At 44.0% G+C, this 12660-nt stretch overlaps 1 protein-coding gene and 1 long non-coding RNA gene across 2 annotated transcripts in view; both read right to left on the reverse strand.

The window, feature by feature from the left end:
* LOC112664045 (translation initiation factor IF-2) overlaps positions 1-12660 on the reverse strand; it is a 42371-nt gene that overhangs the window by 4277 nt on the left and 25434 nt on the right. Inside the window, exons 5-9 of the mRNA XM_025453208.3 lie at positions 9066-9301; positions 7898-7949; positions 6674-6861; positions 1527-1760; positions 147-278 (exon numbers count right to left, since the gene is read on the reverse strand). Of these exons, the coding sequence (XP_025308993.3) occupies positions 147-278; positions 1527-1760; positions 6674-6861; positions 7898-7949; positions 9066-9301 (842 nt within the window). The remainder of the gene's footprint in view (positions 1-146; positions 279-1526; positions 1761-6673; positions 6862-7897; positions 7950-9065; positions 9302-12660) is intronic.
* LOC125752799 (uncharacterized) lies at positions 3323-6298 on the reverse strand. Its single transcript, XR_007403129.1, has 2 exons — positions 4854-6298; positions 3323-4674 (listed from the first exon to the last, which is right to left on the reverse strand). It is a non-coding gene; the product is annotated as an uncharacterized LOC125752799 (long non-coding RNA).

Consider the following 12660-nt stretch of genomic DNA (forward strand, 5'->3'; position numbering starts at 1 on the left):
GGGAACAATATTGCCTGTCCTGTTTCCCTCTCTGGGAAAATTGTAAGGAAGACTAGGCTATTGCATGCACGTTGAGTGCCTTTTAACTGTGAACCTAAATGCTCTTTGAGGCTCTAGATGTGGACAGAAGTTTCCACCCTTCCTACTTTTTCCTTGTTCGGTGTTGCTGAGCACATGTTCCAGCCTCTTCTGCAGGCGATCATTGATGCAGATAGACTCCTCCAGGCGCTGGCGCAGGTTCTGGATCTCGACAAGATTCTTTTCCAGTAGGTCAGCCCCTGTTGCATCCCACCAAGACATGGGAGAGGTAAGAGGTGAGGAAGGCCAGTCACTTGTGGGTAGCTATGGAGCCTGCCCAGGACTTCTCTTCGAGATCCCTGTCCATCTCACCTGGGCACCAGTTAGCACCAGGCAACTTGTTTAAAGAGTAAACACAAGATGGCCCTCTGTAAGGAAAGCCCACAGGGCCTCTTCCCAGATAGAGGCTGAGTCCATCTGACGGGGATGGACACTGGCTGGAAAACAAGGATGAGAAACTGCTACAAGCCTCTAGGTAGGACTGGCCTACCCATGAAAAAGCTGGTCCACCTCCTTTTGGTAGCAATCCAGAGGGCCTCCTTCCCTACCTCATACCTAGGCTACCTGATGATCCATGGCTTGAAAACCTTTAACATCCACCCACTAATAGAGAGGCTAAGGTAATGCATATGAAATTAAATCAGGCAGTGAATAGTGGGTGATACTGTGTTTTCCTTTAACTGCTTTTGGTGAAGAGTGACAAGGAAGGGCCTGGGAAGGTATCAGGACCTGAAGAAGGAACAGGAGATGATGGAACCCCTCTGAGGAAAGGATGCACAAAGGGAAGGGGAAAGAGACAAGAATAGGCTTCATCCACCAGGACATCTTGCTTAGGGCCAGGTTTTTCTCTCAGCATTTAATATGTCTTATTGTTACACTGTCTGGTCCTAGAAACTGAGCTGCTCAAGCCATTCCTCTTGTTGGCTGCACCTCTAGTCCCTGGGTGCCAGGATGCCTGGCTCTAAACTCAACAGCAAAGCTTGAGAGGTCAGACTGACTTATGGTTGCACACAAAGGGTGTGTGTGTACCTGAGAAATATTCTCCCATCCTGCAATAAATAGCTCTTGACCTAAGGAAGACCTCTTCTATGGAAGCCTGAACTGGGAATTCTAAGAACAGTCTCAAACTAGGCCTAAGAAGATTGTAGCACAGAGAAAAGGGAGCACATGAATGTGAAGCAACTCATCCTCTCTGCAGAGTACCTCAGAACACCCCTGACTTCCTTTATTCCTCTGCTCAGAGTGAATTGCTGGGAGAGGCACTTAGAAAGGACCAGCCCTGGGCTGGGATCTCATTCTCTGGCTGAGCTCCAGGATACCACCCCCTTCATCTCACCCATTTCTGTGAGCCAGGATCTAACAGGGGAATACAAAATCCTTGGGCCCAGAAAGAATGTGTTCACTCCCCTCAATGGGCTCTATTTCACTAACTGCTCCTTTGTGTTTACCAGAGGGCTTGGAGTTGGGCTGGTATGAAGAGGAGAAGGAGGACAGGTGCCCAGATGCATTCATTTTCTGAGGCCTCATCTTGTCCCATAGGCCACTGCTGCCATGGTGCCCTGGGCCTGGTATCCCACTCAGTTGTGTGGTGCCACTCAGAGGATAGAAGGGTTGGGTAGATCTGGCATCTGAATGGTTGCTGAGCAGTGAAGCTGAATCAGCAGGAGTGGCTGGGCTGACATCTGTCCAAAAAAGAACATGAGGGAGAAACCAATGGGAAGTCAGAAATAAAGTGTGTTTTTTTTTGTTTTGTTTTGTTTTTTTAGAAATGAAGTGTTTTAAAGATAATTATATTGGGTTGAAAAGTGTCTTCCAAAAAGTCATGTCTACCTGGAACCTTATAATGTAACCTTATTTGAAAATGGGGTCTTTGCAGATGTAATGTGTTAAGATGAGACGATACTGGATTAGGGTGGACCTTCATCCAATATGATTGATGTCCTTATATAAGATTGGGAAAGGAGACACAGATAAAAAGACACATGGGGGAGAAGACCACATTACAAGGGAGTCAGGAGGCAGACACTGGAGTGATACATCTACAAACCAAGGAAGGCTCTCAGCAACCACCAGAAACTAGGAAGAGGCAAGGAAAATGGAGCATGGCCCTGCTGATACCTTGATTTCAGACTTCTAGCCTCCAGAACTTGGACAGACAAATGTCTGTGGTTTTAAAACACACAGTCTGTGACACTTTGTTACAGCAGCCTTAAAAAAACCAAAGTAATCCATGGAATGAAGACTAGAGCAGATGTCAGAGACCTCAAGCACAGGCAGTGATTTCTCTGACATGAAGCACAGCGACATCTTTCAAGATAGGTCTCTTTTGACAAGGGAAACAAAATCAAAATAAACTTTCAGGACTACATCAAAATAAAAAGCTTCTGTGTAGCAAAGGAAACCTTCAACAAAACAAAAAGACAACATACTGAATGAGAATATTTTGCAAATAATGTATCCAATAAGGGGTTAATATTAAAATATGTTTAAAAACTTATATAACTCAACACTAAAAAGCTCCAAATAATCCAATTAAAAAACGGGCAGGGGACATGAATAGATGCTTTTTCAAAGAAGACATGCAGATGGCCAACAGACACTTGAAAAGATGCTTGACATCACTCATCATCAGGGAAATGCAAATCAAAACCACTGTGAGATACCTCCTCACACCTGTAAGAATATCTAGAATAAAAAACACTAGAAATAAGTGTTGGCAAGTGGGAAAGTGGAGAAAAAGGAATCCTCGTGTACTGTTGGTAGGAATGCAAGTTGGTGTAGCCACTGTGGAAAACAGTACAGAGGTTCCTTAAAAAGTTAAAAATAGAACTAATATGATCTAGTAATTCTACTTCTGGGTATTTACCCAAAGAAAACAAAAACACAAATTTGAAAAGATACATGCATCCGTGTGTCAACAGCCAAGACATGGAAGCAGCCCAAGTGTGCACCCATAGATGAATGGATAAAGAAGATGTCATATTTATATACAATGAAACATTACTCAGCCATATAAAAAAGAACAAAATCTTGCCATTTGTGACAATATGGATGGAGTTACAGGATATAATGCTAAGTGAAATAAGTCAGAGAAAGACAAATACTATATGATTCCACTCATATGTGGAATTTAAGAAACAAATGAACAAAGAAGAGATAGATAAAAAAATCAGACTCTTAAAGATAGAAAACAAACTGGTGGTTTCCAGAGGGAGGTGAGTGGGGGAATGGGTGAAATAGGTGAAGGAGATTAAGAGCACACTTATCATGATGAGCACTGAGAAATGTATAGAATTGCTTTTGTTTTTTTTTTTTTAGAGAGTGTGAGAGCATGAGGGAGCAGCAGAGGGAGGGGGAGAGAGAGAGAATATTAAGCACGCTCCATGCCAAGTGTGGAGCCTGATGTGGGGCTAAATCTAACAACCCTGAGATCATGACCTGAGCTGAAACCAAAAGTCAGACACTCAACCAACTGAGCCACCCAGTCGCCCCACGGAATTGTTGAATCACTAATCGTACACCTGAAACTTACATAACCCTATGTATATATGCTAACTATACTTGCAGTTTTTTAAAAAAAGAAAAAAAAGTAGTGGTTACATGTAGTATCTGAGGGTCACAGTGCACATCCAGAAGGGCAAGGGCCCCTCTCCTGGCTCCCTCTATGATTCCCAATGCTGGAACAATCCCAAGGAAGTACTTGCAGAAATGTCTTCTCCAGTAGCAGAACTCACTGCCAATCTTAGAAATCATGAGATTAAGGAAATGAAGCATTTTGTGGGTTGTGAACCGGTAATACACTCATTCACCAGTCTATGCCCTTGCCAGCAACACAGTGACTAATCCTTCATGAGACTGTTCTACATTAGGGGTTGTTGGAGGAAAAAAAAGGGAAGATAGCCTCCATTAATAGCCAATGTGTGGAGAACTTAGGCTGACATTCCTGGTGCCTCCCACTCCTCCTGCCTCCTACTCTGGATGCCTGCTGAGGCTGAGGGATCTCTAAGGAAGGCAAGTGGTGATTTGGATCCCACCCAGCATGGCTCATGAGACTGTAAAAATAATTCTTAAATATAGTTTAGCTTGTCTGGCTCCTGTCCAAAGAATGACTGGGTTATTTCTGCATGGGGGATTGTAGAACCAAAAATATATGGCATCGGCAGCCCCGGTGGCTCAGCAGCTTAGTGCCTGCCTTCAGCCCAGGGTGTGATCCTGGAGACCCAGGATCAAGTCACAGGTCGGGCTCCCTGCATGGAGCCTGCTTCTCCCTCTGCCTGTGAGTCTGCCTCCCTCTCTCTCTCTCTGTCATGAATAAATAAATAAAATCTTTAAAAAAAAAAATGGCATCAATGATGCTGTGAGAACCTGGCCATGCCCTTTGCTGTCTCCCTTTGCAAGAAAAACCCACCTGGGTAGGAGGGCCACAATTCAGCTAAAAGTGTGAGTCAGCTCTTTTTCAAAGATTATTAACAAGGACCGCAGAGTAGGCAAGTTTCTCCTCTGAGCAGGTGGGAGTGAAGTCCTTATTTCCCTTCAACCAAGTTCAGGTTCCTCTAAGGAGCTGTGCACTTCAATCAATATCCAGTAGGTCTTCTCCTTTCATTATGAATGATATTACAGAATACCAGATGGAATTAGTATCGATGTGAAATGAGGAGTAAGGTAAACTACATGAATCCTTCAGCACAATGCCCAACAATGTAGGAACTCAATCAAAAGGGGATTCCCAACCCCTTCCAAACCTCCTTTATCCCCTCTCCAGAACATCAGCTTACTCTCAACCAATGCTATAGGAAGTCCCAAGTCCAATCAGTAACAACGATCAGCATTTTCATGTCCCGGTCTCCCCTGGCCACACAGCACAGAAAACATGCCCTAGACTGTACACAGAAAAAGCAACAGAGAACAGCCTCTGGCAAGAATAATTCTGCCTTGCAGGGCAGCTGCCACACTAGTCACATTTTTGTTAACTACTCTAGAAGTTCAAAAAACAAAGGAGGAGGAGTGATAAGCCATTGTCCCTCTGAGAAGATAATGACTTTAGATGGAAAAAAGAAAAAAGAAGAGTTTCAGTCTCCCTCAGAAAAGAGAGAAGTGGCAGAAAATAAGGCTGATGCCACCCCAGAGGCCACATCTCGTGTGACCGTTCCTACAAGTCATGGCAGGAATTGCAGGTGAGGGGAAGGTGTGTTTTCCCTTCTGCCGTCTCTGGGGTAGCAATGAGGTGGAATCAAGACTTTGGGCACCTGAGTTCAAAGATATATGTAAAACCCCCATTGGCCCCTCAGAAGAGGTCATGTAAATATCAAGGGCACTGCACTTATATATGAATTCTTGGATGAAATTGCAGTGTGTATAGGGTCTTGTCTCATGTGCAGAGGCTAGACCTTTGTCACAAAGAGTGGAGTGAGGAAAACACCAGCTCCAGAAAACCAACAAAAGAGGTGTAGGAAGAGATGACTCCCACCCTGCTTAGTCCCTAATTGCTTGGGCCACAGTGCAGTGGGCAGTCTGAGCTTTCCAGTCAGTGGGGTGAGCGAATGTCACCCTGGCGTGGGTGCTCTTCAGTAAGTTCCCTGACTTCACTGAACCTCAGTGGTCCTTAGCTGTGTTGTAAGATTGGGACACCACCACCTACTTGAAAGGATGGTTGCTGATTAAATTAGGCAAGATACATAGTCAATACTGTGAACATAGTAGATGCTCAATAAATGTGAATTTCCTTTTTCTTTGGTTGCTATAATCCTAGGGAAACATTATGCTGCTCTGATCCTCAGGGTGAAATGAGAAACAGGAATAGTATCAGGTCAAACCCATTATGGCTCATTCATTGCCTAAAACAGCCAATTTGGAAAAAAAAAAAAAAAAACCAGATATAGCCAGACACTAAGGATGGTTTCTCAGTTTTGCCAGAATTTGAGATTGATATAGTTCTCTAAAGATAGAAATGCTTTTCTTGGGAGGCAAATTAAAGAGACAACTGAGCAGGAGAAAATTAAGGTTTGATTTTAAATGTACTCTCCTCCTCCAACTCTCACCAAGGCTACCCAAGGGCCCTTCTTGGGGGCTTCTCGGGTATTCAGCCTGGACCCAAGACACATCCCAGTTAATGTGGGTTTAGAGGACATTATAGCTGAATTACTAGAATGACAGATGAGATCTGTAAATCCACAAATGATTACGGATATTTTGTGGTAAACAGAAAATAGGAAACGTGACTGTTTACCCAAGGATTCCAAGATCAGAGGCCTAATCTCAGTGATGTTCATGTTCATGCCAGTGATCTGAAAGATGATGTGATCAGGTTACAGTGATGGGGGAGTGTTTGCCCCTTCCCCTTCCCAACTCATGACTCCTCCCCTCAAGTCCAACACCATGTATGTGCAAGAGGGGGGCTGGTGGCTGATGCTGTGTAGGACTAGGAAGGAAAGAGAGCTATCTGACACCCTCGGAGGCTATGCTTGGCACTGAGTCCCAGACCTGTGCTCTATCAGGGACCTCACAGTGGATCTGCAGGGCCTGGGTGCATAGACATCTCACGCAGTGTAGACCAAGGGGCAAATACCTTGCACCTGGACCCCGTCTGGGTACTCACTGACCACATCCATTGAAGGGCATACATCTTGCTCTTCATGAAGCAGAGAAGTACTGCTGGAGGAGAAATGGGCAGCAGACTGGGCCTGGTCTCTGGAGTGGATCTGGCACAAAGTCTGGGGCTGGGCCTCCTGCCTGGTCTTTAGGACTTCTGTCACTTTACCCTTCTTTTGCATCTCCCTTAGGATACTGGAGGGGTAAGAAAGACAATGGAGGGGATCCCTGGGTGGCTCAGCGGTTTGGTGCCTGCCTTTGGCCCAGGGCGCGATCCTGGAGTCCTGGGATCGAGTCCCGCGTCGGGCTCCCGGCATGGAGCCTGCTTCTCCCTCCTCCTGTGTCTCTGCCTCTTTCTCTCTCTCTCTGTGTCTATCATAAATAAAAATAAACAAATAAATCTTAAAAAAAAAAGAAAGAAAGACAATGGAAAAATAAAGGTCACTTGATACAGCTGTAGTGATCTGGCAGCTCACAGGATGAGCCCTGGAAGTCAAAGACACTGTTCCTTTGGAGGAGAAGCCAAACAACTTATTTCTGTTTGGGGGTGGAGAGTGAGGGACAGGGGAGAACAATAGTTGCCCAGTGCCTTGGCCACATATATCCCGAGGAAGGGAGAAGACCCACTCGGCCCTTTAAATAATACTCCTGGCTCCTTCACAAGACAACCAGAGGTCCATAAGAGTTCAACACACTCTGTGAACATGATGCGTTCAGTAGTATTTGCAGTGGCCCACTTAAAACTGTTTCCCGAGGTGATGTGGCCTCCCAGGCATCTTGTAGTTTCTAGACCTCCTTCTGTAAGTATTGTCGTACAGTATAATTTTTTTTCTTTTTTTGCAAGGACAATTTGTAACTATTTAACATCTGCCAGCACCTCTTGGGTCACCATTGAAGAAACTAGATATAATCTCAGTCTTTAAAGATATAAGGGAAATCAGAGGGGGTCCCTGGTGGTACAGGAGACTCTTAAGAGTAGATAGTTAGGTTAGAGCAGCTCTGTGTTGCTAAATCAGTGAACTAATATGAGAATGGGACCAAAATAATAATAAATTTTTAAAAATAGGAAACGAGATCACTTCATCACTAGGGATACATAATAATTGGATGTTATAATCAGCCATTTGCTTTTATTGGGTGTGAGATCTCCCTCTTCTTTGAGCTTCTGGCCCTTGCTTCTAAATCCTTCACCAGATTATATGTTTCACAGCCCCTGAAAATTTGGAGTTACCTGAGGGTCCTCAGCATCTGTCCTGCTTCATTCTTCTCATGTGTACAGGCATCTAAAAGCCAGGTTCAAAAAGGACTAGTCATAATTTAAGCAGGTCTCATTTCCCAGATTACAAGCAAACACTGAATTTTCTCTGGGATCAGATGTGACTACTTGATTTTCCAGTCCAGGATACTCTGAATTTCCTCAGGAGAGGAAATTGGGTTGAAACTTTGGAGAACTTGCCCAGCAGGCTTTCCTGAGCCCACCACAAAGGTCATCATCTTTACTTGCTCTGTCCTGGGTCAGAGTCAAAAGCTAAAAATGTCTCTTTTCCTACAGGCCAGGAGACACTTGTCCAGAGGCCTCTGGGCCACTCCAACCAGAGCCTCCAAGTCCTGCCACAAAGGTGGTTCCCAGTCCCACATCTGTATGCCCTGTCACAGCTTTCATGCAGAACCTACTCCTGTCTCTGTGGAGGTGACAGACATTCCTGACCTACCTCTGCATCTGCCATCAGATGCCCACACAGTGGCCTCCAGCCTGCTCTTACTACGTGCCCTCAGGTGCTCTAGGGAATATTCTATGAAAAAGGCACGTGAAATAACTAACGTTCCACCACCAGGTAATAGTATATACGGTGTCTGAACCATGCCCAAATCAGCATGATTCTTTTATCTTTTTTTTTTTTTTTTTTTTAAATGAGTCAATGAATGCTGCTGATTTGAACCTTAGAACAATCATGCTGGTATCATTCGACCTAAATTTTTAGGTGAGGAAACAGAAATCAAGAGAAGTATGAACGTGTCCAGAGCTAATAAATGAACACATACAGGTTAAAGCCGGGGTCTTTAGATCCTAATTCAGGGCTCTATTCACAGCAACCAGCTACCTCCCCTCTACCTATCTTTCTGCCAGTTAGTTTCAGATTAATGCTATCACCCCCCAGAGTTGCCTTTTGTCCTAGTGGCCATATTCCATGAGGGATAAAGGAGCTGGTCATCATCCTGGCATCCCCATTCCTGCATGCTTCTCCTCATTGTTCCTCACCAGCCAGTCCTGACTGGTTCCAGGATGGTGTCTACGAAGTGGAACATTAGATTGAAAAGTCACTTGTAGATGTGGGCTTGTCTGAACCTTGGTCCTTGGGAGGGACTGAAGGTCCTCCTGAGCCCTGGGGCCAGCTTACCTGTGTCGAATTTGCTGGCAAGGCTCTCTGCCAGCTGGCTCCCCTTGGTCAGGTGCTCACGGAAGTGCTGCTCCATGTAGTGGTCAACTTTATTGCTGCTAAGGAGTTCCTCAAAGGTTTTCATGGTATTCCTGACATGCTGGATGAGAAGGGATGAGAAAGCTCTCCCCATCCTCATTTTTTGCCTCAGGTGGGTCAACTCCCGAGCCTGATCCTGGATCAAGGAGTGGTATTTCCTAAAGTGGGAAAGAAACAGTAAGGGGGGGAAAGAGGGACTGATTCAGCAGAAGGCACTCAGAGAATTTCACCCCAAAAACCCCTACACTGAATTATATAGCACGTTTAGTGACCTGAATGTGGTAAAAGGAATGAAGGAAAACAAAATTTTCTTCTGTTTGAAAAATCCCTTCTACAAGTGTCTTTCCCCAGCCCCATACTTCTGAAAATGGAACCAGCCTTTCTTCTCTAGTTCTGTTTTAAAATCTGCTCTCATGGGATGCCTGGATGGCTTAGTGGTTGAGCATCTGCCTTTGGATCAGGGTGTAATCCCAAGGTCCTGGGATCGAGTTCCACATGGGGCTCCCTGCAAGAGGCCTGCTTCTTCCTCTGACTATGTCTCTGCCTCTCTCTGTGTCTCTCATGAATAAATAAATAAAATCTTTAAAAAATAAAATAAAATAAAATCTGCTCCCTGTTGCCTGAGTGGCTCAGCAGTTGAGCGTCTGCCTTCGGCTCAGGGTGTGATCCCGAAGTCCCAGATTTGAGTCCCACATTGGGATCCTTGTGTGGAGCCTGCTTCTCCCTTTGCATGTGTCTCTGCCCCTCTCTTTGTGTCTCTCATGAATAAACAAATAAAATCTTTAAAAAGAAAATCTGCTCCCAGTCACTCGCTTTAGTTTATAAACCATCTCAATACAGTAAACAAAGCCAGGCGTTAATCGGAAAGTTGAAAGGAAGACATATGAGAAAAGAGATCACTTGTTGTAGGCAGCAGGATTTTTCTCTCACCAGGATGGACCTTTTTCTTACAGATAGCCAAGGCTCCCTTGGCAGGGCATCTTCCAGCTCCTTTAATTTAACCACTGTATTCTGCTGCTTCTGTATGCTCCAGGGTAACGAACCAACAGTGTTTCACTCATAGAGCTCAAAAGAATGACCCAAAAGATGATCTCCAAAAAAATGATGTGAACTAATTTAGTATCCCATAATATCCTGGTGAACATGACTACTATTTGTTATGGAGGAGAGTAGAAGGGAAGGTTTTGGTTCATCTTGTTTCTGAGAGATGGAATGCAGCTGAACGGATGAAGCAGGAAGCAGCAGGCCTGGACTGTAACCCCAATGCGCTTTACCCTCCCACTGCAAACCCAGGAAGTCATTTTACTACTTTGTGCCTCGGTTTCTTCATCTGCTAAGTGAGGGTAAAATAACTACTTTTCCCTTTTAGAAATATGGTCAGGATTGAACTTTATTTTAAATGTTGGGATGAGTACAGCAATGCCAGTAAAGTATTTATCTTATCAAAAAGAAAACAGATGATTATCACTCATTACTTCAACAATGGTGGATTTATCAGACCAACTTGACATCCTCTGATTTCACCAGTTTCTCTTGGAGACTTTGCCAGTGTTGTCCGTATTGTGCCAGCACAGGTGCTAGTTGTTTCCTGAGAAGCTGAAATTTGCCTGAGGCCCAGAGTCACTGGTCTAGAACAGGTAATCCAGGCATCAGAAGAGCCAGGATGGGGATCAGGACAGGTCATCCTCCAGGTAGCATCAAACCCTATTTGGACTTTTTAAACCATGCTATACTTTATTCACATTTCTGACCAACATTTCTCATATCATCAGGCAGCTGCTTCCTAGACTAAGAGCTCTTTCAGAGCCAGGAGTGTTTTAGTTGTCCTATGTACACAGCCAAACACAAAGGAGGCTCTCAGTAAACATTTTTTTCCAACTATGGGAAACAGAAGTCCTTACAAACCTCTACTCATCCCTCACTGTGTTCCTGTCCTAAATGTCCTAAATGTTCCTGTCCCTAAATGTCAGGGATACTATGCATTTTCCACTGATGCAGAAAACCCTTGCCCCTAAGAAAGATTCTGTACTCTCTTGGGGAGTTCTATGAAATGGGAATGTCCTCAGACTTGCAGGATATTGTCAATCCTGGGTCCCTAACATTTCCTAGGTAGCTTCTCCACTCTAAGCACAACACTCAAGAACCTCTTCCTTGGAAAACGAATATGAGGAAACCTTTACTGAAATTAAATGGGCTTTACAGAATCCTCCTGCACTTGGACTTCCTACATTACATTGTTTGGTCAGGAATGTAATAATCAAGTATTGGGAGCCCTTACTCAAGAAGATGAAGGAAAAATAAGTCCTACAGCCTATTATGGCTTACAATTGCATTCAAAGACCAAGACATACCCAAACTGTTTAAAGGGTATAGCTGCAGCTGCTAAAATGACAGACTTCTCCTTAAAACTGTTCAGGGAAATAAATTAAATTTATAGGTCCCTCATGCTGTAGAAAGTTTGCCAAACACTGAGTATACACAGCATTTCTCAGCTAGTAGACAACATTTTGTGAGATTCTACTCTTGTCTCCTCAGTGTTCTTCCCTGCAACTCTCTCTCTTTTTAAAATTTAAATATTTATTTTAGAGAATGAGCACAGGGAGTGGCAGAGGGAGAAGGAGAAGCAAGCTCCCCAATGAGCAGGGAGCCTGATTCCTGCAACTCTTTAAATGCTGCTACCCTCCTACCCTTACCCAACAAAGGAGAGACTCATAACTGTTGACTTGGTCTCCTCAAATCAAATTCCTAGATTAGATTTACGAGAAACCCTATTAGTCAATCCGGATTTAGTACTCTGCATTGTTGTCTCCTATGCCAAGAATTCCGAAGGAAAATATCAAGCTAAATATGCTGTCACTACATAACATGAGTTATTAGGAAGAGGAGACTTTTCTTTACTTAATTCAACCCAACCTGCAGAGTTGGTGGCTCTCACTGGAGCCTGTAAATTGACAAAAGAAAAAACCGCAACTATTTACACCAATAGCAGGTATGCCTTCTGAGTAGTTCATGACTTTGGTATGCTCTGGAAACAATCTTTTTTCCTTCTAAGTAATCTCCACACCTACCGTGGGGCTCAAACCCACAACCCTGAGATCAAGAGTCATATGCCCTAACACCGAGCCAGCCAGGTGCCCCTGGAAAGAAAGATTTTCAGCATCAAGTGGTACACCTATAAAACAAGAACTCCGGTTGCTGACCTCCTCTCTACATTATTATCACCCTCATAAGTTGCTGTCATAGAAATTGAGGCTCATACCCTCCCATCAGACCCTGAATGCCAGGGAAATGCAATGGCTAAATTCCATGCTAAGGCTCCTACTCAAGAGATTCCTAATGTACCAAAACTTAAAATAACTCTGTAAGATGGCCAAGGATAGATACTAAACCTTTTGGTAAAGCCATTTTCCTGAATTTCCATAACCGATGGTCTACTGTAGATCCAAATCAGATTACTTAAGACAATTTGTGTAATAGACAAAATACTGAATGCACCAGGAAGGATGCAAATTTATCA

The sequence above is a fragment of the Canis lupus genome, chromosome 17 (assembly GCF_003254725.2).
Source record: "Canis lupus dingo isolate Sandy chromosome 17, ASM325472v2, whole genome shotgun sequence".
NCBI classification, from domain to species: Eukaryota; Metazoa; Chordata; class Mammalia; order Carnivora; family Canidae; genus Canis; species Canis lupus.